Source organism: Lygodium microphyllum, chromosome 19 (assembly GCF_053477565.2).
Source record: "Lygodium microphyllum isolate KBCC chromosome 19, Lygodium_microphyllum_v1.1.10, whole genome shotgun sequence".
In the NCBI taxonomy this organism is placed as follows: domain Eukaryota; kingdom Viridiplantae; phylum Streptophyta; class Polypodiopsida; order Schizaeales; family Lygodiaceae; genus Lygodium; species Lygodium microphyllum.
Window position 1 is genome coordinate 55983877 of NC_141153.1, and position 19867 is coordinate 56003743.

General features: G+C 40.8%; 1 protein-coding gene across 1 annotated transcript in view; it reads right to left on the reverse strand.

Moving 5' to 3' along the window:
- Positions 1–3550: 3550 nt before the first annotated feature.
- The window catches only part of LOC148019900 (uncharacterized), a 51683-nt gene continuing 35366 nt past the window's right edge, over positions 3551–19867 (reverse strand). Inside the window, exons 3-8 of the mRNA XM_087700089.1 lie at positions 18837–18860; positions 18391–18695; positions 7287–7342; positions 4166–6770; positions 3856–4076; positions 3551–3773 (exon numbers count right to left, since the gene is read on the reverse strand). Of these exons, the coding sequence (XP_087556215.1) occupies positions 4044–4076; positions 4166–4459 (327 nt within the window). The 5' untranslated portion in view covers positions 4460–6770; positions 7287–7342; positions 18391–18695; positions 18837–18860 and the 3' untranslated portion in view covers positions 3551–3773; positions 3856–4043. The remainder of the gene's footprint in view (positions 3774–3855; positions 4077–4165; positions 6771–7286; positions 7343–18390; positions 18696–18836; positions 18861–19867) is intronic.

Sequence of the window (19867 nt, forward strand, 5' to 3'; positions counted from 1 at the left end):
TAAACTATGAATTGCATTCACACTGAACACATTGTTCATCTTACTATCGTAACTCTCTTTGAACCCATTCGATGCCTTGTCAAAGCCTTGTTTCTAGCCACTTGGTATGGTTTTCTTTGGCACTTCAGGCTTCATAATGCACTCTTTTTTAGTGACAAGATGTAGTTCCATCATGTCTACAGTCGATTCATCAACACTTTCATTTTCTCTCTTTTGTGAGAGTTTAGCTTCATCCACTACTATAATCCTATGCCACCAAGATAGCAATTGGATCATTGGATTGCTACCATTCACCCCTCCACCATGATTGGTTTTTCTTTGGTATACACCACACACTATCCAATGTGAATTTCCCATCCCCTATGTGGACAAAAATCTGATGCTTCCCTTTTCTACAAAGTATGGCCCATGTGCCTCAAGGATATGCTAAAAAGATAGATATCACACATGAGTAAAACTATGCTCAATAGTTTATACAATTCATACAATTTTAAAATATTGACTTAATACGCACCATGCAATGTGTGATAGAGCTTTTGCCCCACGCTTCCACCATGTTTTCGTAGAAGCTATACATAATATCAATAAATTCTTGCTTATCTTCATTGTTAAACACTATCTTGCAAAGTAAGGGAGCCACTTTGTTAGACTTATCCAAACCTTAGCTTTGGCCAGCCTTGTTTTTCCTCCATTACTTTGATTAGGAACTACAAAATGCAACTTTTTCCACCCACTGTAGTCTTGCGGCCTATGAACCATGACATTCCCCTCCTCATTGATGGGTGTTCAACATCTCTTGTGGTTCTTCTTGGATAAGGGAAAAATTACATACCATGTCCCTCTTCACCATAATTGTAATAAAAATATTCCCTTGCTTCTCCTTAGAGCTCATGCATTTCCACCACTAGCTACTACCGTAGGCTATTATTGTGGAATCCTAACACCTTGCACCAAATTGATTGAAAGATTGTCTAGTAGACTAATTATCTTTTCTAGTAGTTATTGATTATGATCTCCCATGCGAGAATTCTTGGGAATAATAGGTGGTGATGGTGGTTGAATAACCAGGGATTGGGAAGATATAGGTTGTGATTGCAAGTACTCCATCTTTGACACTTGAGCTTGGAATCTCAATCTTTGATCCTTAGCTCTTACCACTTCCACTACCTCTTTAAACGTACCAGAAAATTTACTTTTGACCTTCTTTTAGAGAAGAGGAAAAAGACATGCCACAAATTATTTTTTCTTAAGAAAATTAGGATCTCTCTCTCCATTGGGTAGGGTAGCAGATCACCCACGCCCACGATACCAAGCCCTTCTTCTTCTTTAAGAACCAATGGTAGACCACAATGCTCTATAGTCTCATCATCCCTTCGTGAGACAGTGAAAGCCATTTCCAAGCTATCCATGAAATCAACAATACTCTCTCTTGGGTGACCAAAGAAACTTGAGAATGACATGATTACAAGAGTATTGTTGTTCAAAGTAGAAAAATATGAAGAAGTTAAATAAATATCATATTCTCATAAAGTGGTCTATTGAAATATAAAGATCATGATATCAAACAAATTTTGATACTTTATGATAGGAAGGATAAATGGCTCCACCGAAGCATAATCTCTGCTAGTTTTTGTGGCTTGAACATGAGAGCTATATGTTGTTGAAAATGGATTTTTTGACTAAAGATAATGTGAACTGATTAAAAATGAGAAGGCATAAATGGCATGTTCTTTCTAAATGTTTGATTCCTTGTACCACCATTTTTATTTTGACAAAGAACTTAGAAATTCAATATAAACTTTCACCTCTTAGAGAGAAACTGAAGATTTCTTATAGTCTATCCTCAACCAGGGAACCAACTAATGAGGGAGAGAATAGGCACTTGTGGCCTCCACATAAATGGAATTAGTCTCCACACATTAAGGGAGACAAAAAGGGCAGCACCTAGCTAAATTGGAAGTGGACTAGGCTAGGGGGTCAGGGATGGAGCCGATTTGACCGAAGCCACTAGGTGCACCTAGCTTGAGGACCCCTATTGTAGCACTCATGAGTTTCTTGCTTTTGCTTGTGATTTTCTTCTTTGTTGTCTTATTCTTGCCCTTTCCTCCTCTCTCTTCTCTTTCTTTTCCGTCTTTCTTCTTCTTTTTCTTTTTTTTTCTTTTTTGAAAAAAATTGTGATGAGAAGCTAGTCTTTGTCTTTCGTGGTGGTCATGAGAGGGAGAAGTGGGGGTTTAAGGGACCTACTAGCTACCCATGTCTAAATGTCTTCACATCCCAAGCACAATGACATTATCAATGGCACACTCTACCAAACAACTAAGCTAATAGTGGTCAAGATATCATGAGAGATACAAAATTCCCAAAGTTTCTTGGAAAGACCAGACTCTCCCAAAAAATTTGCAAGTTTGGACTGCCTAACCTTAACGGTATAACTTTTTAGCTAGAAATAAAATGGGCTATCAAAAGCTTCTACCATTAAGAACAAGATTACAAACTAGCTATCAAAAGCTTCTACCAACATTGGGTGATTCATAATAACTATCACAACTTCCAAGTGAAAATTTTGCCTATTTGAAAAGGGCTAAATGGATTAACAATAGCCTTTAGACATGCTAACTTTAGCATGAATGATTGCTCAGTTCTAACTAAAAGAAAGTGTTAGGCATGGCAACAATACAAAGATCTAAGGTACCTTTCCCATATCCTTTACATTGGTGCAATTAAGATACCATATAGTTTCATGTCTAATTCATGAGCAAGAAGAGAAACTACCATATGAAGAACTAGACCCAGAATTGTCGGCTATTCTCGAGTTATTGAGCACATAATGCAAGCACAAAAACCCCAAGTTTGGAAGTTGAAAGAAATTTGCAGAGTATGACATTAGTGGGCACTAAATTACTGGTGGATAACTTTTGAGGAGAGACAGAAACCACAACTGAAGTGTGACATCAACGTGCAAGGGAACAAGCAGCTCAACAAGAGGCTTGGCTACTAGAGAGGCTGGAAAGGGTGAATGCTTTAATCATCCATAGATTGATGAGGAATGTATAGATTCGGAGCCTTTTCGGGTAAGTGGTCCTCCCTAGATCAACTAGATCCCATGGATAAATAGAAATTTGAATCCCTACAAGATTTCACATGAGTCACCTTGTCCATCATCCCTACAAGATTTCACATGAGTCACCTTGTCCATCATCCCAAAAAATAATCGTTATTTGGTAATAGAATTGGATTATACCCATCTCAAGGTCAAGCGCGCTAATGGGTAGAGTAGTAGAGTACCCCACTATTTAATACACTTCATGAACAAAGTATTTGATTTATATGTTCAATAGGATTTTATTACATCATCTGAGCTACAATATCCTTTATATTTTGGATGCCTTTTAAACTTGAGGTGTGGGTTATATGAAGAAACAAAGGAGGTTGATATTACTTCTTAGTGGACATTAAAATATATTTAGAGATACACTGGATTTTCTTGACAACATAATTCATAGATATAAGTTTAAGGTCAATTGTACAAATTATTGGAAAGAGAGCTAAATTCTATCTATCTTGTATAAGTTGCATACCTCCCATCACTGTAACTTTTGAACTATGAATATATAAGTGGGAGAACTCTCATTCATTCATTGGCTTTTTCATCGCTGGAGAGGAGGGGCTAGCTTCCGATGAAAATAGAAGTTCCTTCTTTGCTTCAAAAATGACACACTCCCCCTTCAGCTCTTTCTCCAGGAGAAGCGGATCTGACACTTTAGCAAGGTGACCTAATGTAGCAAGCACACACATTACTCCACCACACATTTGGTCAAACAAGTAAAGAAGCTTTGACCACTTGACTAGCACCACCTTCTTCAAGCTAGATGTCACAGGTATCGCTCAAAAATATCCAAACTTGGTCAATGCTTGAATTTTCATGATTGTTTCATGCCCTCATGGTGAACACTTCTTATGGAAGACCACCAAGTCTGCAACAAGGTTGCCAATGTAGTCCTTCAGAGCTAAATCCTTCTGTCGATCCGCATGCCAAGGCTCTCTTAGTCTTGAAACTCATCTATATACAGTATGTCCTGAATAACAAAGTCAAATCAAACAACATAATTAGCAACTAACCTAGAGTTATTAGAAAGCAACAATATATGGTAGTTAGAAATCTCACCTTCTCTAGATCATCTTGTATCTTCATTTCCTGGTGCGTCAACGAGGAACCTCTTTGGGTAGAGGGATCTACAAACTCCTTGGTAGGATGATGGGGCCTTGATCCGAATAGATCATGCTGTAGTGCTTCAAATTCGGCATCTGGCAGCACAATGTAATCTTCTTCAATCGAGGTAATCTGCTCCTGTGTTGCTATGATGGCACTCATTGTTTCTAAGCTTGTGCCATCATATCTTCCAATCTCTGCCATCATTGGGTGCACATCCATGTTATCATAATTGATCAAGTCTTCCATTCAATCCTTGACTAGGAAGGAAAACAACTCTTCTTCCTTCAATTCCAAGTATTGTAGCACATCCGACAGTAGCAGGTATTGTACACCATCTACTTCAATGGGCGTGAAGGAGGCAAGGTTGGATTTGTTGACTTGTGGTTGTTCTGAAGAAGATGGCACCATGAGAGCCAACCCTTGCTCTGCCACCACCCAATGTTCCTCTTCAACATTTATGAGCTCTTCAATTGGCTCTTTTCCTGTGTACATGATAGCAACAACCTGTGGAATTATATCTTCATTGCTCTCCTCCTCTAGGGATGTATCCAATGTAAGGAGGTAAATTTCCAATGCACAATCACACTCCACGAGATCCAAAGATGTTGTACCTGGTGCACTACCCATGGGAACAATGCATTCTCTGTGCGAAGGATCCACATGGGCCAGACACCTATTCACCACTTTTTGGTGATTCTTCCGTGCCTGAAATACCATGAGCTATTCCGGAAGGCACCCAAGTCATATTAGATCCCCTCAATGATGTGGAGGTAGCAATGGTGCTCACAAAGTTTTCCAAAACCTGAAGGGGGGATCCATTGATGAGAGCACACTTTCAAGGTTGAAGTTCTTAGAGAAAACCTAAATATCTCGTCACCCTGGCTGGCAAAGATAGTCTTGTGGATCCACTCGTCAAAGTGTGTGCTAGCATCCTTTGTAGCATGTAGGAGGGATGTGGTGGATGTAAAGAGATGAAGAGAGAAAGTGTGAAATGAAACAATGAAATGAGAACTAAACTAGTTCTACCTTAAAAACCTTAAGTTTTAAACCATTAAGAGTTGTTCACATACGATATTTAGTTATGGCTTTACTTAACATCTTTGTAAAGTTCACATGCATATGTAAATGTGTCAATGTGAAAAGTGAATAGTAGGTGTATGATTTTGCATACATATCATAATTTTTAAATATTGCAAGTTTGCAAGTGACAATATTCTATTAACCAAAAAAATCTGAAAATTTACAAGTGTTGGATATTACAACTTGTGGTGTTGGGAGTTTTAGGGAGACTCTACAATTTCTAAAATATATGGAGCTACACACTTTCCACTGGTAACAGTATCCTCAGCTCGACTTCAAATCTTCCTACTATCTAGTTTAAAATAGAAGCTAGCAAGTGAATTCTGCATTAACATTGTAATTTCCTGATGCATTATACTCAAGGACCAATTATCCTCTATCTGCAATACTTGGGGCTCACGGCCCTCACAAATGACAGTAACATCCATAGTTGCACTTTCACGCGTGTCTTGATCAAGGCACAACCATTTACCCTTGAGCATCCTCCATCTACGATACTTGAACACTAGGCATAAAGTCTATCGCAAAGTGCCTGTAATTGGAAAGGAAAGCTAGGTGATCCATCCCAAAGTAAGATAATAATCAACTAAGAGAAAAAAATTTTACGTGAAAGCCATATCCCTTGTTGTGACTCGACACTCCACTGTGTCAGGACTGTGAGTCATTTTTTATGTCCACAGGTTTTGCCTAGAATCCTTGTTACATAATCCTTTGATGCACACATGTGCAAAAATTACAATCGGTATGAACTAGCTTAGATGTACATTCTTTGAGCCAATGCTTGGCTTCATAGAGTTCAATATATCTGTTGAAATTTTTGTGCTACACATGTGCAAAATGTCGCTACTACACAATGTCCATTCTATGCTATTGAGATTTGATATGTGCATAGACTCAAGGGTTCCATATCCTCAACCCCCCTCTTGGGTGATATGTACTTGGAGTCATAGAAAAAAATAAGGTCTTCTACAAGCTGCTTAGCTATATGCCCCTCAAAGAGAAATTTACCAATTTCGAGGTGGTAACACTTAAAAGAACATGTGAAACTCTTGACATTTTGCCACTCATAGCAATCCAAAGGGTATACTTCTGTAAATACGAGACAAGTAGTTACATAGATATCATGGAATTTCTCATTCTCAATGAGTTGCAAATACTTACTGTTTGCAATGTCTCGTTGAAAGGGCACAGTGAGCACAATATGTATTTGTTTTTGCATGAATACATGTTGTACCAATGCCTCTGTTATAAGGTAAGAATTAAAATTCTTTTGTTTGAGAGCTAAAATTTTAGCCTTCCAGTGCTTTGATACATTTGCAATTGCAGATGCTTTCACCCTGAAATCTCCCTTCATACTTGGACGCATATGTACCCAAGATGAGCAATTATGTGTATCAATGATCCATATCCCTTCTTCATCTTTTCTATTACGTACTTCTATCGAGAGAATGCTCGTTCTTCTCTCATGCATTATAACCTAGGCCATACATATCAACGTGGCATTAAGAGATGTTTACACTTTTGTAAACAGACACAAACATCGATATCGAAATGCATGTGGATATGTACATCGACACAAAGTATAGATTCAATTTCAAGACATCACTTTAATCATACCATTTACATGAAATATAATGAAAATAATAGCACAATAATACTCTAATAATTTTGCCAAAATAAATTTCATTATAATGAATAGGAGTTTGACTTGACTCAATCCATTGTATGAAACGTGGGTATTACAGAGTAGTTGTTACAAGGATAGTAGCCACATGGCATGAAATCTTAATAGGCACAATGGATTGACACTTGAGATATTCTATGACTTAACACATTGTGTGTTATATGGGTGATATGATACAAGAGTTTCTAGGTCATTGCCAATTTTCATGGAGTTCCGAATGGACACACATGACCAATAAAGCAGAGGATTTTTTAACCATTGACTTCTAGCAGATCCATATCATCTAACATTCACAAAGGAATCACTCACCTTAGCAAAATAGTGGATCGAGAATTATGTGCTTCACCTAAAACTTTGTGTAATATCTGCATGTACAAAAAATACATGCATGAATGCCTTTTAACAAAAAATATCTAAATAACTACATGAATAGAAGCAACACAAAATAGGGCCAATTTTCCTATAAGCTGATCTATTGAAGATAAGATTAAATCGTTGATGATCAAAACCTATTGCAAATGAAAGACAAAAGAAAACATCAATCCCAAATCAAACATAAAAGTCAAATCAAATGAATAAATTTTGGCACCACAAAATATGGCAGATGTAATATTTCCGTTGTGATAATATTTCTAACCCATGTGATAGTCATGCAAGGGAATTCCAGTATCCAAAAATAGACTGACGGTGTGATTTTCAAATTATCCACAACGTATCTTGATCTCCACTTGCATAAACGAGTTAAAAGAAAAAAACCCGTTTAGTTACGTGGGAACCTCCTCTTAGGAGGCCAAAAGGATAAACTTTAGGAATAATGGAATTTAATTTTTTTTTAATTCCCCCCAGCCGACTGTCGTGCTGGAGGGGAGGGGAATAGCAAGGATGACTGAGCATCCTTGCTGGATGCCGTAGAGGGGATGAAACCCATGCATGAACCGCGTGGGGGAGAGGAGGTACCTCTCCCTCTCCCGTATAAACCCCCTGTGGGGGAGGGAAGGGGGAGAGAGGCGGTCGTAGCCATCGCTCTGCTGAAAACCTCGTGTTGATGCCAAGCTGGAGAAGGAGGGTGATAATCGAGCGCCGCCAGATAAGAGTAGTGGAGAGGCAAGAGCCGTGACGCCGCCAGGAATTGTGTGAGAGGGACAACTGGGAGGGAAGTATAAGGCTGCGTGAAGTAGAGGAGGGAAGGGAGACTAGAGCCAGGACGGAACACCGCCTGGGTCTCCAACCGACGGCCGTGAGAGAGGGAGGGAGTGGGCCGCTAGCTGCTGCAACAGGAGCGCCGCCATCTTGCGCCAGCTGCCGCTGCCAACAACAAACTGCCGTCTGTTGCCATCCTGGGAGTACCTCACGCCACTATACTTTTCCTCCACGTGGGTATACCACGTTTTCTTCTAGAAGCTTCAAGAAGCTTCTTGAAGCTTCTTAGGGGAAAAGCTAAGCCCCCTTCCTATGGCTTCATGAAGCCTTCTTCTTGAAGGTTCTTATAACCTCTTTTACCCCACGGGATTTAATTCGCTCACAGGCGATTCTTACACCTTTAATCCCCATGTTAAAAGTCATTAAGCCTTTATAAGTCTTCTTTTTTTTTCCCCCTTCGTGCTTAAAGCCTTAAGCCCTTTCCCCCTTAAGCCCCCTTCCCATGGATGGAACCCCCCAAAAAGAATTAAGGCTTAAAAGTCTTATTGCCTTTTCCCCCCCATGCTTGAATTCATAAACCCCCTTCTTGTGCCTTACGAAACCCTTTTTATTACCCCCCCCCCCCCCCCCCCCCCGTGTTTAAAACATTATATACCCTTCCCATAGTTGGAACCCAACCCCCGTGTTTTTTTAAATTTTCCTTTAGCCCTTCCTCATTGGCCTCGGAATCATTTCCCCCCCCTACGTGTGTAAACCCTCATAAGTCCCTTTTCTCCTAAATTGTCTAAGGGTCCTTAGACCCTTACTTATAACCTTTACGGTTATTATTTTCCCTTAGATCTCTCCTGCACCTTGTGTCTTTTCCACACCTTTTTATTCCCGTTCGTGCGAGCTTACAAAGGCCATTAAGCCTTCCCCATGGCTTCAATGGGTCTTAGTTGTAAAAGATTCTAAAACACCCTTTCGAATTCCCGAATTCAAGGAGGGAGCCTTCCAAAAAACTACTTTTGACGAACGGTGCAAGGGAGCGACGGTGGAATTCTAAGGAGAAGTTGTAAAGCTGCTTCCACGTTCGCAAAACTACAATTGCAATGCCTCCTAAGAAAGTCCAAGGCGTAGCCGCTGGAGGGTCATCTCCCGGTATCCATGTGGATATCTCACCCCAAAACCAGGTTTTTCTTCTTGGCTTTAATTCGGTTTTAAGTCGATCATGCAAAGAGAAATTGTTAGGGATAGGATATATTTGTCCGAGTTATTTGTAATAAAGGAGGTTAGCTTATTTGAATGAATGATAATGAATAGAACTTAGTTTCCTTCGAGTTGCATCAAGCATTATAAATTACGAGCAAGATTATCCATTTACTATAGTAGTATATTTTAGTTGAATCCTAAAGGTGTAGAAATTATATCTTGCACCATTAGTCTTATTCCTTTCGCAACGAATCATTGTAAATGGTTAAATTCATGAAAGGTTTCTTTCGATGCTCAAATTACTAGGAAGTTATCTTTGCTAATTGCACATCTTAGCAAGGCAAATGTTGTTATTTGGCATGAGTTCATATGTAAGGAAAACGGAAGTTTAAATTAAACTGTATTGACTGAAAAGTAAATTGTCACAAGGATAGCAAAACCGTGAAAAGATGATTAATATTACCTTCCAAAAGATAACTAAACCAATCTAAGCATAGAAATATTCATACCCTAAGCACTTGACTACTTTCCTTACTGTAGGGTCAATAAATTCGTAAAGATAAAGAACTAGGGTTTGTCTCTAAGGTTCTTAAAAAAAGAAACCCTAGGCCCGACATACGTCAGCTTAAAGGATCTAAAACAGATTATTCCATCGCACGACTTGCGCAGCGAGTACGAAATCATTTAGTCTTGTGATTGATTCACAAGGAGAAAGGGTAAAAACCCTCAACAAGGATGGCAGATCCCTACGCAAGTTATCTTGCAAAAGGACGTATTTTTTGGATATTCTTCTAAATAAGGAAAGTTATAAACCAGAAACTAGCATATCTAAGGAACTTTAGGATTGACCAAGTTAGGTTAATAAGGTATGCCCTACACCGGAATGTAAAAGATCTTGCCAATTTACAAGACACCTTGGGAACGAGTGCTGATACACTCAAAAGGAAATAACACTTCCTTAGCAGTTTGCCAAACAACACGGTTGATTAATGGAAATGTTTGTGCTTGCTAGAGATTTTAGGGCTCTGTTTGAATTATGAATTACAAATTAAATGAGTACCTATACTTCAGGTTAAAGGCCTGAAGGAAGAGGCAGTTTCAATTACCCCCGACTACCTGCCTAACCCTAACCAAGGGGGTTGTTCACCGCGCCGGGAACGTGGACCGAACCCACCGCGAGAGGTCTCTCCGTTGAGCTCTACTTGGAGTAGGAGGACGCTTGGGTGCCAGGGGGCCTCTGGCCGTAAATCCCTCGCCTTCCGAATCCTGCACAAGAGGTTAACAACACTTGGGATTGGATCTCGAGACCTGCATACTAGTTTACGGGCGGAAGCTTGGAATAGTGATCCCTGGGGATCACTGGATAGCCTTCGGGCGGATTATGGACAAGCCTACGGGCGGAACCCCTTGTATTTCAAAGATAAAATGATGAAATGTTAAAAAAGAACTTGCTTGATATTGTTTTTCTATGTCACGTGATAAGATTACGTGAAGGAACCAGTGCTTAACAGGATTAATTAAAGAAGCTGATTGTTATATGTCAAATTAATGTGTTAGATAATTACATAACTAAAACAAACCAACGAAAGTGCGGAGGATGGGCCATGGGTCCGTCCTACAGTTGGGTGGTCCCGGTTAGCCGGGAACTTTTCTCAAAAATCCCAAAGAACAGCGGGATGATCATCAAAACGAATAACAAGAGCGATGACTTAGAGTTACGTCTTACCTGATTTATGATGTTTTAGGGGAACGGAATGGGATTATGCCTTATGGCAAAGAGGTTGAGCCTTGCATCCCTCTCGTTTCCCATTCTCCTTGAACCAAGTGCAGCGTGAATCCGCTTCGGACCTGGCATTTCTGCGTAAAGTAGTTCGCTCGGGTCTGACGCTAGTTGTTGTTAGTTAATGACCAATCAGGAAAACCCTAATTCCGGTCGATCCTAAGTGGGAACGGCCAGGATACTTCTGCTACGTGGCAGACGCGGGAAGACCTAGATCGCAAAACCCGTAACATTCCATGGGAGTGCCGGGCGGAGTTTTCTAGACATCCTTTCCGATGGACTGCTAAGACGTGTCCTGGATGATACTAGCGGACACGTTATAGTTGGTATCAGAGCCGACCAACAATGGAATTTTTTTAATGAGATCTCAATAAAATGAAGTAAAGAAATTATTACTGTCCAAACATTTTTTCACCTTCAATGCTATCTTACAGAATTATGAAGCGTGGGACAAGTTTTTGGTATTTCGGGTCATGTTTATGACTGCAATGCATTCTCCCCTTTATAGACAAAGAATTGGGATGATGAACATCCTGGAGCAGATTTATAATCCATCACCTTTATACATAGAATGAAGATGGACGGGTTCTTCAGGAATCTACTATATAGCCGCCCACCGGTTTGCTTATCTACAAACCAACCTAAAGAGGATCAAGTGGTTGGAAGACTTGAAAGTCGTGAAGCTGTTCATTTTTGTGGAAGCTCACGTAAATTCGACTTTACATATTCAAGGTCGGAGGGTTGAAATGAACTCATATATATATGAGGAAGTAACCCGTGTAATCCCAGCCGATAGGATTAAAGTGTTGGGCCGCTATGAGAAGTATGGATTCCAACGGAAAGGGTATCCTGAACTTCCAATGAATTATCGATTCCTAAAGATCCATGACCCAAAACCCTACTATTACATAGTTCTTGTAAACAAGTGCAATATAACGTTGTTCTCCCCAAACTGAATGTAATGATTGGCTTATCATCACACGAAACGTTGTATTCAAAAAGTCTATGCCCATGTAAATACAAATAAAGACTTGTTTTTATCAATATCTGGCTGTGCATAAGAGTTGTTAAAAAGTTAAGTAGCTGCATTGTTTACGAGATAGCTGAACTAAAAATGAAAGATAAGCTAACGTCGATTATCATATAATAACATTAAGAAAACTTTTATCCAGGCACAACCCCAGGTATAGGTTCCAAATTCGCCTCCTACATCAAGTACTGCTGTGACCCAGGAGAAGAAGTTTCTCCTCAAGCAGATAAAGCCACCCGAGTTTGACAGGAGAGGCAGATTCGTCCAGGCTGATGCTGAAATTTGGATTGAATCCATGGAGGATTACTTTGAAGCAGCTGGTACTGCACCTACCAATCAGGCCATGATCGCCAAGTTAAAGCTCACCGACGAAGCCAGACTTTGGTGGAAGCAATGGTGCCGGGATCAAGGGATTTCAGAGGGGTCCGTTACCTGGGAGAAGTTGAAGAAAGCCGTGCAGGGAAGATATTTACCACCTGCATATCGTACGCAGAAAATGAATGAGTTCTACGAGCTAAAACAGCTAGGACTCACTCTTGACGCATACTACTCTAAATTCGTCTCACTTTTAAAGTATGCGCCACAGATGGACATGACGCAGCAGGTGTCCAAATTTTGTGCGGGCTTAAATCCACCCGTAAATACCCGTCCCGAATCTATGCGTCCATCAGATCTTCAGGATGCACTCATTCGAGCCGCGCCTATAATTCAGGAAGTGCAAGCTAGACCAAGGGGTAACAAAACTTGGTCCTATAGTGACCCGAACAGAGGAGCATTCAGACCTCAAATGAAGAGAGTTCAAGGTCACAATCAGGAACAAAGGAAGAAAGCAAGGACAAATAACGTCAACAACTTTGTTCCTACTCAAAGTAATGGTCGAAACCTCCGTTGTTTCCACTGCAATGAACCTGGTCACTTCAAGAGGCAATGTCCCAAGCTCAGCGGAGGACATCGTCAAATGCCTTTCCAAGGTGCAGGCCGTGGTCAAGGAGCCATTACCTGTGGAAGAGGAAGAACCGCTTGCATTCCCAATAGGCAAAGATGCGAAGAAGAAGAAGAGGAAGATCCGACTATGGAAGCTGAATTCGAAAAAGCGACAGTCCATGCCGCTTTACACAAGAAAGGGCCAAATCGCCAGTTTTCGGTGATTCAGACATCGTCGGACTATCAAGGTAAAGGTTTCAAAACCTTGATTGATTATGGTAGTACACATTCCTTTATCTCACCAGCATGTGCAAAAAGTTTAGGAATAACCACAGTAGAAGCACCTACCCTGCTTGTGGAGTTGGCAAACGGTCGTGAGGTAACTTGTACCAGGCAAACTGCTAAGGTGGAATTCTTTTTGGGAGGAAAGAAGACTTCAGTCAAATTCAGAGTCATGAATTTAGGTATCCATGAGTGTCTACTCGGGATGGATTGGCTTAAGCCCAACGACGCCCACATCCACTGTGGAAAGGGTCAAGTTTCCTTTCGAAACTCTGAAAGGGAATTTGTCATAACTCAAGGTGAGGCAGGAGTGCCAAGAATCCAATTAGCCAAAGTATCTCGGATCATAAAAGGAGTCAGAAAAGGATTACCCGTTTACCTTATCAAACTCAACAAGTTAGATCAAAAGCAAGAATCTCATGAAGGACCTTCTTGGCTAAAGGAATACGCTGACGTATTCCCTGAGGAATTGATTGAACTTCCGCCTCAAAGAGAAGTAGATCATGAGATTAGGCTAGTGCCTGGAGCTGCACCAATTGCAAAGAGACCTTATAGAATGTCCATACCGGAAGCAATTGAGTTGAAGGAACAACTCAAGCAACTGTTAGATCAGGGTTACATCCGGCCTAGCAACTCACAGTGGGGAGCTCCAGTACTATTCCAGAAAAAGAAAGATAGGACACTCCGACTATGTATTGATTACCGAGGGTTGAATCAATCAACAGTCAAGAACAAGTATCATATTCCTAGAATAGATGAGCTTCTTGATCGTCTTCAAGGTGCAAAGATCTTCTCCAAGATTGATCTCAGGTCAGGTTACTATCAAATAAGGATCAAGGAAGAAGATATTCCAAAGACAGCCTTCAATACAAGATATGGACACTTTGAGTTCCTGGTTATGTCATTCGGGCTTACAAATGCACCTGCCACCTTCAATAGATTAATGCAAGATATCTTTAGACCATATCTTGATGATTTCGTGCTTGTCTTCTTCAATGATACTTTAGTCTATTCTAAACAGGAAGAAGATCATGAACCTCAACTTCGGATTGTCCTTGAGACAATGAGGTCTCATAAGCTGTATGCAAAAATGAAGAAGTGTGCATTCTTCAAGAGTTAGATTGAATATCTGGGATTCATAGTATCATTAGAAGGAATATCAGTAGACCCAGCCAAGGTCAGAGATGTGCTTCAATGGCCAATACCAGTATCCGTCAAAGAGATACGTAGCTTTCTTGGATTGACAGGATGGTATAGGGTCTTCATCAAAAACTATGCTTTGATTGCAGCACCTCTTACAGACTTACTAAAGAAGCAGACTTCCATTACATGGTCAACTTCCGAACAAAATAGCTTCGACAAATTGAAGCAAAGTTTGGTATCAGCACCTATTCTAAAACTTCTTGACCTCAATAAGGAGTTCGAGGTAGTAACTGAATGCCGTAGAGGGGATGAAACCCATGCATGAACCGCGTGGGGGAGGGGAGGTACCTCTCCCTCTCCCATATAAACCCCCTGTGGGGGAGGGAAGGGGGAGAGAGGCGGTCGTAGCCATCGCTCTGCTGAAAACCTCGTGTTGATGCCAAGCTGGAGAAGGAGGGTGATAATCGAGCGCCACCAGATAAGAGTGGTGGAGAGGCAAGAGCCGTGACGCCGCCAGGAATTGTGTGAGAGGGACAACTGGGAGGGAAGTATAAGGCTGCGTGAAGTAGAGGAGGGAGGGGAGACTAGAGCCAGGACGGAACGCCGCCTGGGTCTCCAGCCGACGGCCGTGAGAGAGGGAGGGAGTGGGCCGCTAGCTGCTGCAACAGGAGCGCCGCCATCTTGCGCCAGCTGTCGCTGCCAACAACAAACTGCCGTCTGTCGCCATCCTGGGAGTACCTCAGCTGCCACCATACTTTTCCTCCACGTGGGTATACCACGTTTTCTTCTAGAAGCTTCAAGAAGCTTCTTGAAGCTTCTTAGGGGAAAAGCTAAGCCCCCTTCCTATGGCTTCATGAAGCCTTCTTCTTGAAGGTTCTTATAACCTCTTTTACCCCCCGGGATTTAATTCCCTCACAGGCGATTCTTACACCTTTAATCCCCATGTTAAAAGTCATTAAGCCTTTATAAGTCTTATTTTTTTCCCCCCTTCATGCTTAAAGCCTTAAGCCCTTTCCCTCTTAAGCCCCCTTCCCATGGATGGAACCCCCCAAAAAGAATTAAGGCTTAAAAGTCTTATTACCTTTTCCCCCCCGTGCTTGAATTCATAAACCCCCTTCTTGTGCCTTACGAAACCCTTTTTATTACCCCCCCCCCCCCCCCCCATGTTTAAAACATTATATACCCTTCCCATAGTTGGAACCCAAACCCCGTGTTTTCTTAAATTTTCCTTTAGCCCTTCCTCATTGGCCTCGGAATCATTTCCCCCCCTACGTGTGTAAACCCTCATAAGCCCCTTTTCTCCTAAATTGTCTAAGGGTCCTTAGACCCTTACTTATAACCTTTACGGTTATTATTTTCCCTTAGAGCTCTCCTGCACCTTGTGTCTTTTCCACACCTTTTTATTCACGTTCGTGCGAGCTTACAAAGGCCATTAAGCCTTCCCCATAGCTTCAATGGGTCTTAGTTGTAAAAGATTCTAAAACACCCTTTCGAATTCCCGAATTCAAGGAGGGAGCCTTCCAAAAAACTACTTTTGACAAACGGTGCAAGGGAGCGACGGTGGAATTCTAAGGAGAAGTTGTAAAGCTGCTTCCACGTTCGCAAAACTACAATTGCAATGCCTCCTAAGAAAGTCCAAGGCGTAGCCGCTGGAGGGTCATCTCCCGGTATCCATGTGGATATCTCACCCCAAAACCAGGTTTTTCTTCTTGGCTTTAATTCGGTTTTAAGTCGATCATGCAAAGAGAAATTGTTAGGGATAGGATATATTTGTCCGAGTTATTTGTAATAAAGGAGTTTAGCTTATTTGAATGAATGATAATGAATAGAACTTAGTTTCCTTCGAGTTGCATCAAGCATTATAAATTACGAGCAAGATTATCCATTTACTATAGTAGTATATTTTAGTTAAATCCTAAAGGTGTAGAAATTATATCTTGCACCATTAGTCTTATTCCTTTCGCAACGAATCATTGTAAATGGTTAAATTCATGAAAGGTTTCTTTCGATGCTCAAATTACTAGGAAGTTATCTTTGCTAATTGCACATCTTAGCAAGGCAAATGTTGTTATTTGGCATGAGTTCATCTGTAAGGAAAACGGAAGTTTAAATTAAACTGTGTTGACTGAAAAGTAAATTGTCACAAGGATAGCAAAACCGTGACAAGACGATTAATATTACCTTCCAAAAGATAACTAAACCAATCTAAGCATAGAAATATTCATACCCTAAGCACTTGACTACTTTCCTTACTGTAGGGTCAATAAATTCGTAAAGATAAAGAACTAGGGTTTGTCCCTAAGGTTCTTAAAAAAAGAAACCCTAGGCCCGACATACGTCAGCTTAAAGGATCTAAAACAGATTATTCCATCGCACGACTTGCGCAGCGAGTACGAAATCATTTAGTCTTGTGATTGATTCACAAGGAGAAAGGGTAAAAACCCTCAACAAGGATGGCAGATCCCTACGCAAGTTATCTTGCAAAAGGACGTATTTTTTGGATATCCTTCTAAATAAGGAAAGTTATAAACCGGAAACTAGCATATCTAAGGAACTTTAGGGTTGACCAAGTTGGGTTAATAAGGTATGCCCTACACCGGAATGTAAAAGATCTTGCCAATTTACAAGACACCTTGGGAACGAGTGCTGATACACTCAAAAGGAAATAACACTTCCTTAGCAGTTTGCCAAACAACACGGTTGATTAATGGAAATGTTTGTGCTTGCTACAGATTTTAGGACTCTGTTTGAATTATGAATTACAAATTAAATGAGTACCTATACTTCAGGTTAAAGGCCTGAAGGAAGAGGTAGTTTCAGTTACCCCCGACTACCTGCCTAACCCTAACCAAGGGGGTTGTTCACCGCACCGGGAACGTGGACCGAACCCGCCACGAGAGGTCTCTCCGTTGAGCTCTACTTGGAGTAGGAGGATGCTTGGGTGCCAGGGGGGGCTCTGGCCGTAAATCCCTCGCCTTCCGGGTCCTGCACAAGAGGCTAAGCCTTCGGGCGGATTATGGACAAGCCTACGGGCGGAACTCCTTGTATTTCAAAGATTAAATGATGAAATGTTAAAAAAGAACTTGCTTGATATTGTTTTTATATGTCATGTGATAAGATTACGTGAAGGAACCAGTGCTTAACAGGATTAATTAAAGAAGCTTATTGTTATATGTCAAATTAATGTGTTAGATAATTACATAACTAAAACAAACCAAGGAAAGTGCGGAGGATGGGCCATGGGTCCGTCCTACGGTTGGGTGGTCCTAGTTAGCCGGGAACTTTTCTCAAAAATCCCAAAGAACAGTGGGATGATCATCAAAACGAATAATGAGAGCGATGACCTAGAGATACGTCTTACCCGATTTACGTTGTTTTAGGGGAACGGAATGGAACTATGCCTTATGGTAGAGAGGTTGAGCCTTGCATCCCTCTCGTTTCCCATTCTCCTTGAACCAAGTGCAGCGTGAATCTGCTTCGGACCTGGCGTTTCTGCGTAAAGTAGTTCGCTCGGGTCTGACGCTAGTTGCTGTTAGTTAATGACCAATCAGGAAAACCCTAATTCCGGTCGATCCTAAGTGGGAACGGCCAGGATACTTCCGCTACGTGGCAGACGCGGGAAGACATAGATCGCAAAACCCGTAACATTCCATGGGAGTGCCGGGCGGAGTTTTCTAGACATCCTTTCCGATGGACTGCTAAGACGTGTCCTGGATGATACTAGCGGAAATGTTACAGCAGATTTACTCATAAATCAAGCTACAGAATCTCTACTCTACCTTGTGTTAAGTGCTACAACAACAATTGATCATTCACTTAGAACTACCATCAAATCCTATTGTAAAGATAGTATAAAAGGGAAAACACAGAGAGGAAGAAAGAGAGAGTGTGTGAGGACATGAGAGAGAAAAAGAAATGAGCACCTATCCAATCTTGCCCAAGTTGATCTCTGTAAAAAAGACAATAGTAAGAGTTAGTATTTACATGAAGGTATACTAAAAAAATAGTAGAAAAGAGGAGACAGGGAGAGAGAAAGAGAGAGGGAGAGAGAGATGAGAACTTATGCAATGTTACCCAAAATGATCTCTGCAATAAAACAACAACAAGGGTTATAACTAACATCAAGTTGTATTGAAAGATAGCAGTGAAAAAAACCCAAACAGAGAGAGAGAGAGAGAGAGAGAGAGAGAGAGAGATTAACACTTTTGCCTCTTGCTCCAAATAAACTCTGCAAGAAAACAATTAGAAACAACATCAAATACTATTGAAAACATGACATAAAAGAGAAGCAACACAGAGAGAGCCTGGGGGAAGAAAGGAGAGAGAGAGAGAGAGAGAGAGAGAGAGAGAGAGAGAGAGATATGAGCACCTATGCTCCTGCCCAAAACAACCTCTGCAATAAAAGAACAACAACAGTAAGAAATGGCATCAAACACTATTGAAAAGATAGCAAACAAGAGAAAATGCAAAGAGAGATGGGCACCTATGTTTTGCCCAAAATCTGGAGCTTCACGGAGAAGAAAGTGCAGAGGTAAGCAAAATGCTCAAAACCCTAATAACTCTCACTAGGGAGCTTCAATGGAGATGAAAATTCACCAATATAGTGAAGAGAGGAAAAGTGATCTACTGTTTAACTTTTGGGTCAAACTGATTTTGTGAGAGGGAAAAAAACCAAAATTGAAAATTATCCAAAAAAGATGGGAAATACAAGGTGAGAGAAACTCAAATTTTTTTGTACTATTCATTCACCCTTTTTTAAAATCCCCCACTACCCCCTTTTTTAATTAAAAACCCAAGATTTAGAGAGATAATATTCACCCTCCATGGATGTCAACATCTACCCTTCCTATTGGACAATCTAAAAGGCCCACATCTTAAACTATATTATTTTTAAGGGCCCATTTGTGAGTTGCTTTTTTTCCTAATGACTAAAAAATGTGGGCAACCAATAACACTATTGGGGAATTGTATGTGGTGTACCCGAATGTGAAGGTATCCATATAGGGGATGTTTAGGACGATCATCATTTTCTTGTTCATGACTCATGCTCCTATCCTATGATTTTGGGAGACCCCTACATCACTACAACACCAATTGAGACTAAGGTGATGGATGACAAAACTACTTATGCATGGGTCCAAAGCAAGGATACAAAAAGACTTGTCTAGTTCAAAACAATTTGTGTGAATCATCCATGGAATAGGGATACACTACAAGATTTTCATTTTCCTTCTAGGTACCACTATCTAGGAGGACAACGATGGTATGGGAGGAGAAAAGCTCTCACCCCTTGGCAGTGGTGTTTTTCTTTCACGATTCATTAGTCTTTCAATAGTAGAGAGTTTAGTTAGTTTTCACAACATTTCAGAGTTGCTAAGAGTTGCCATGCAATATGTATCT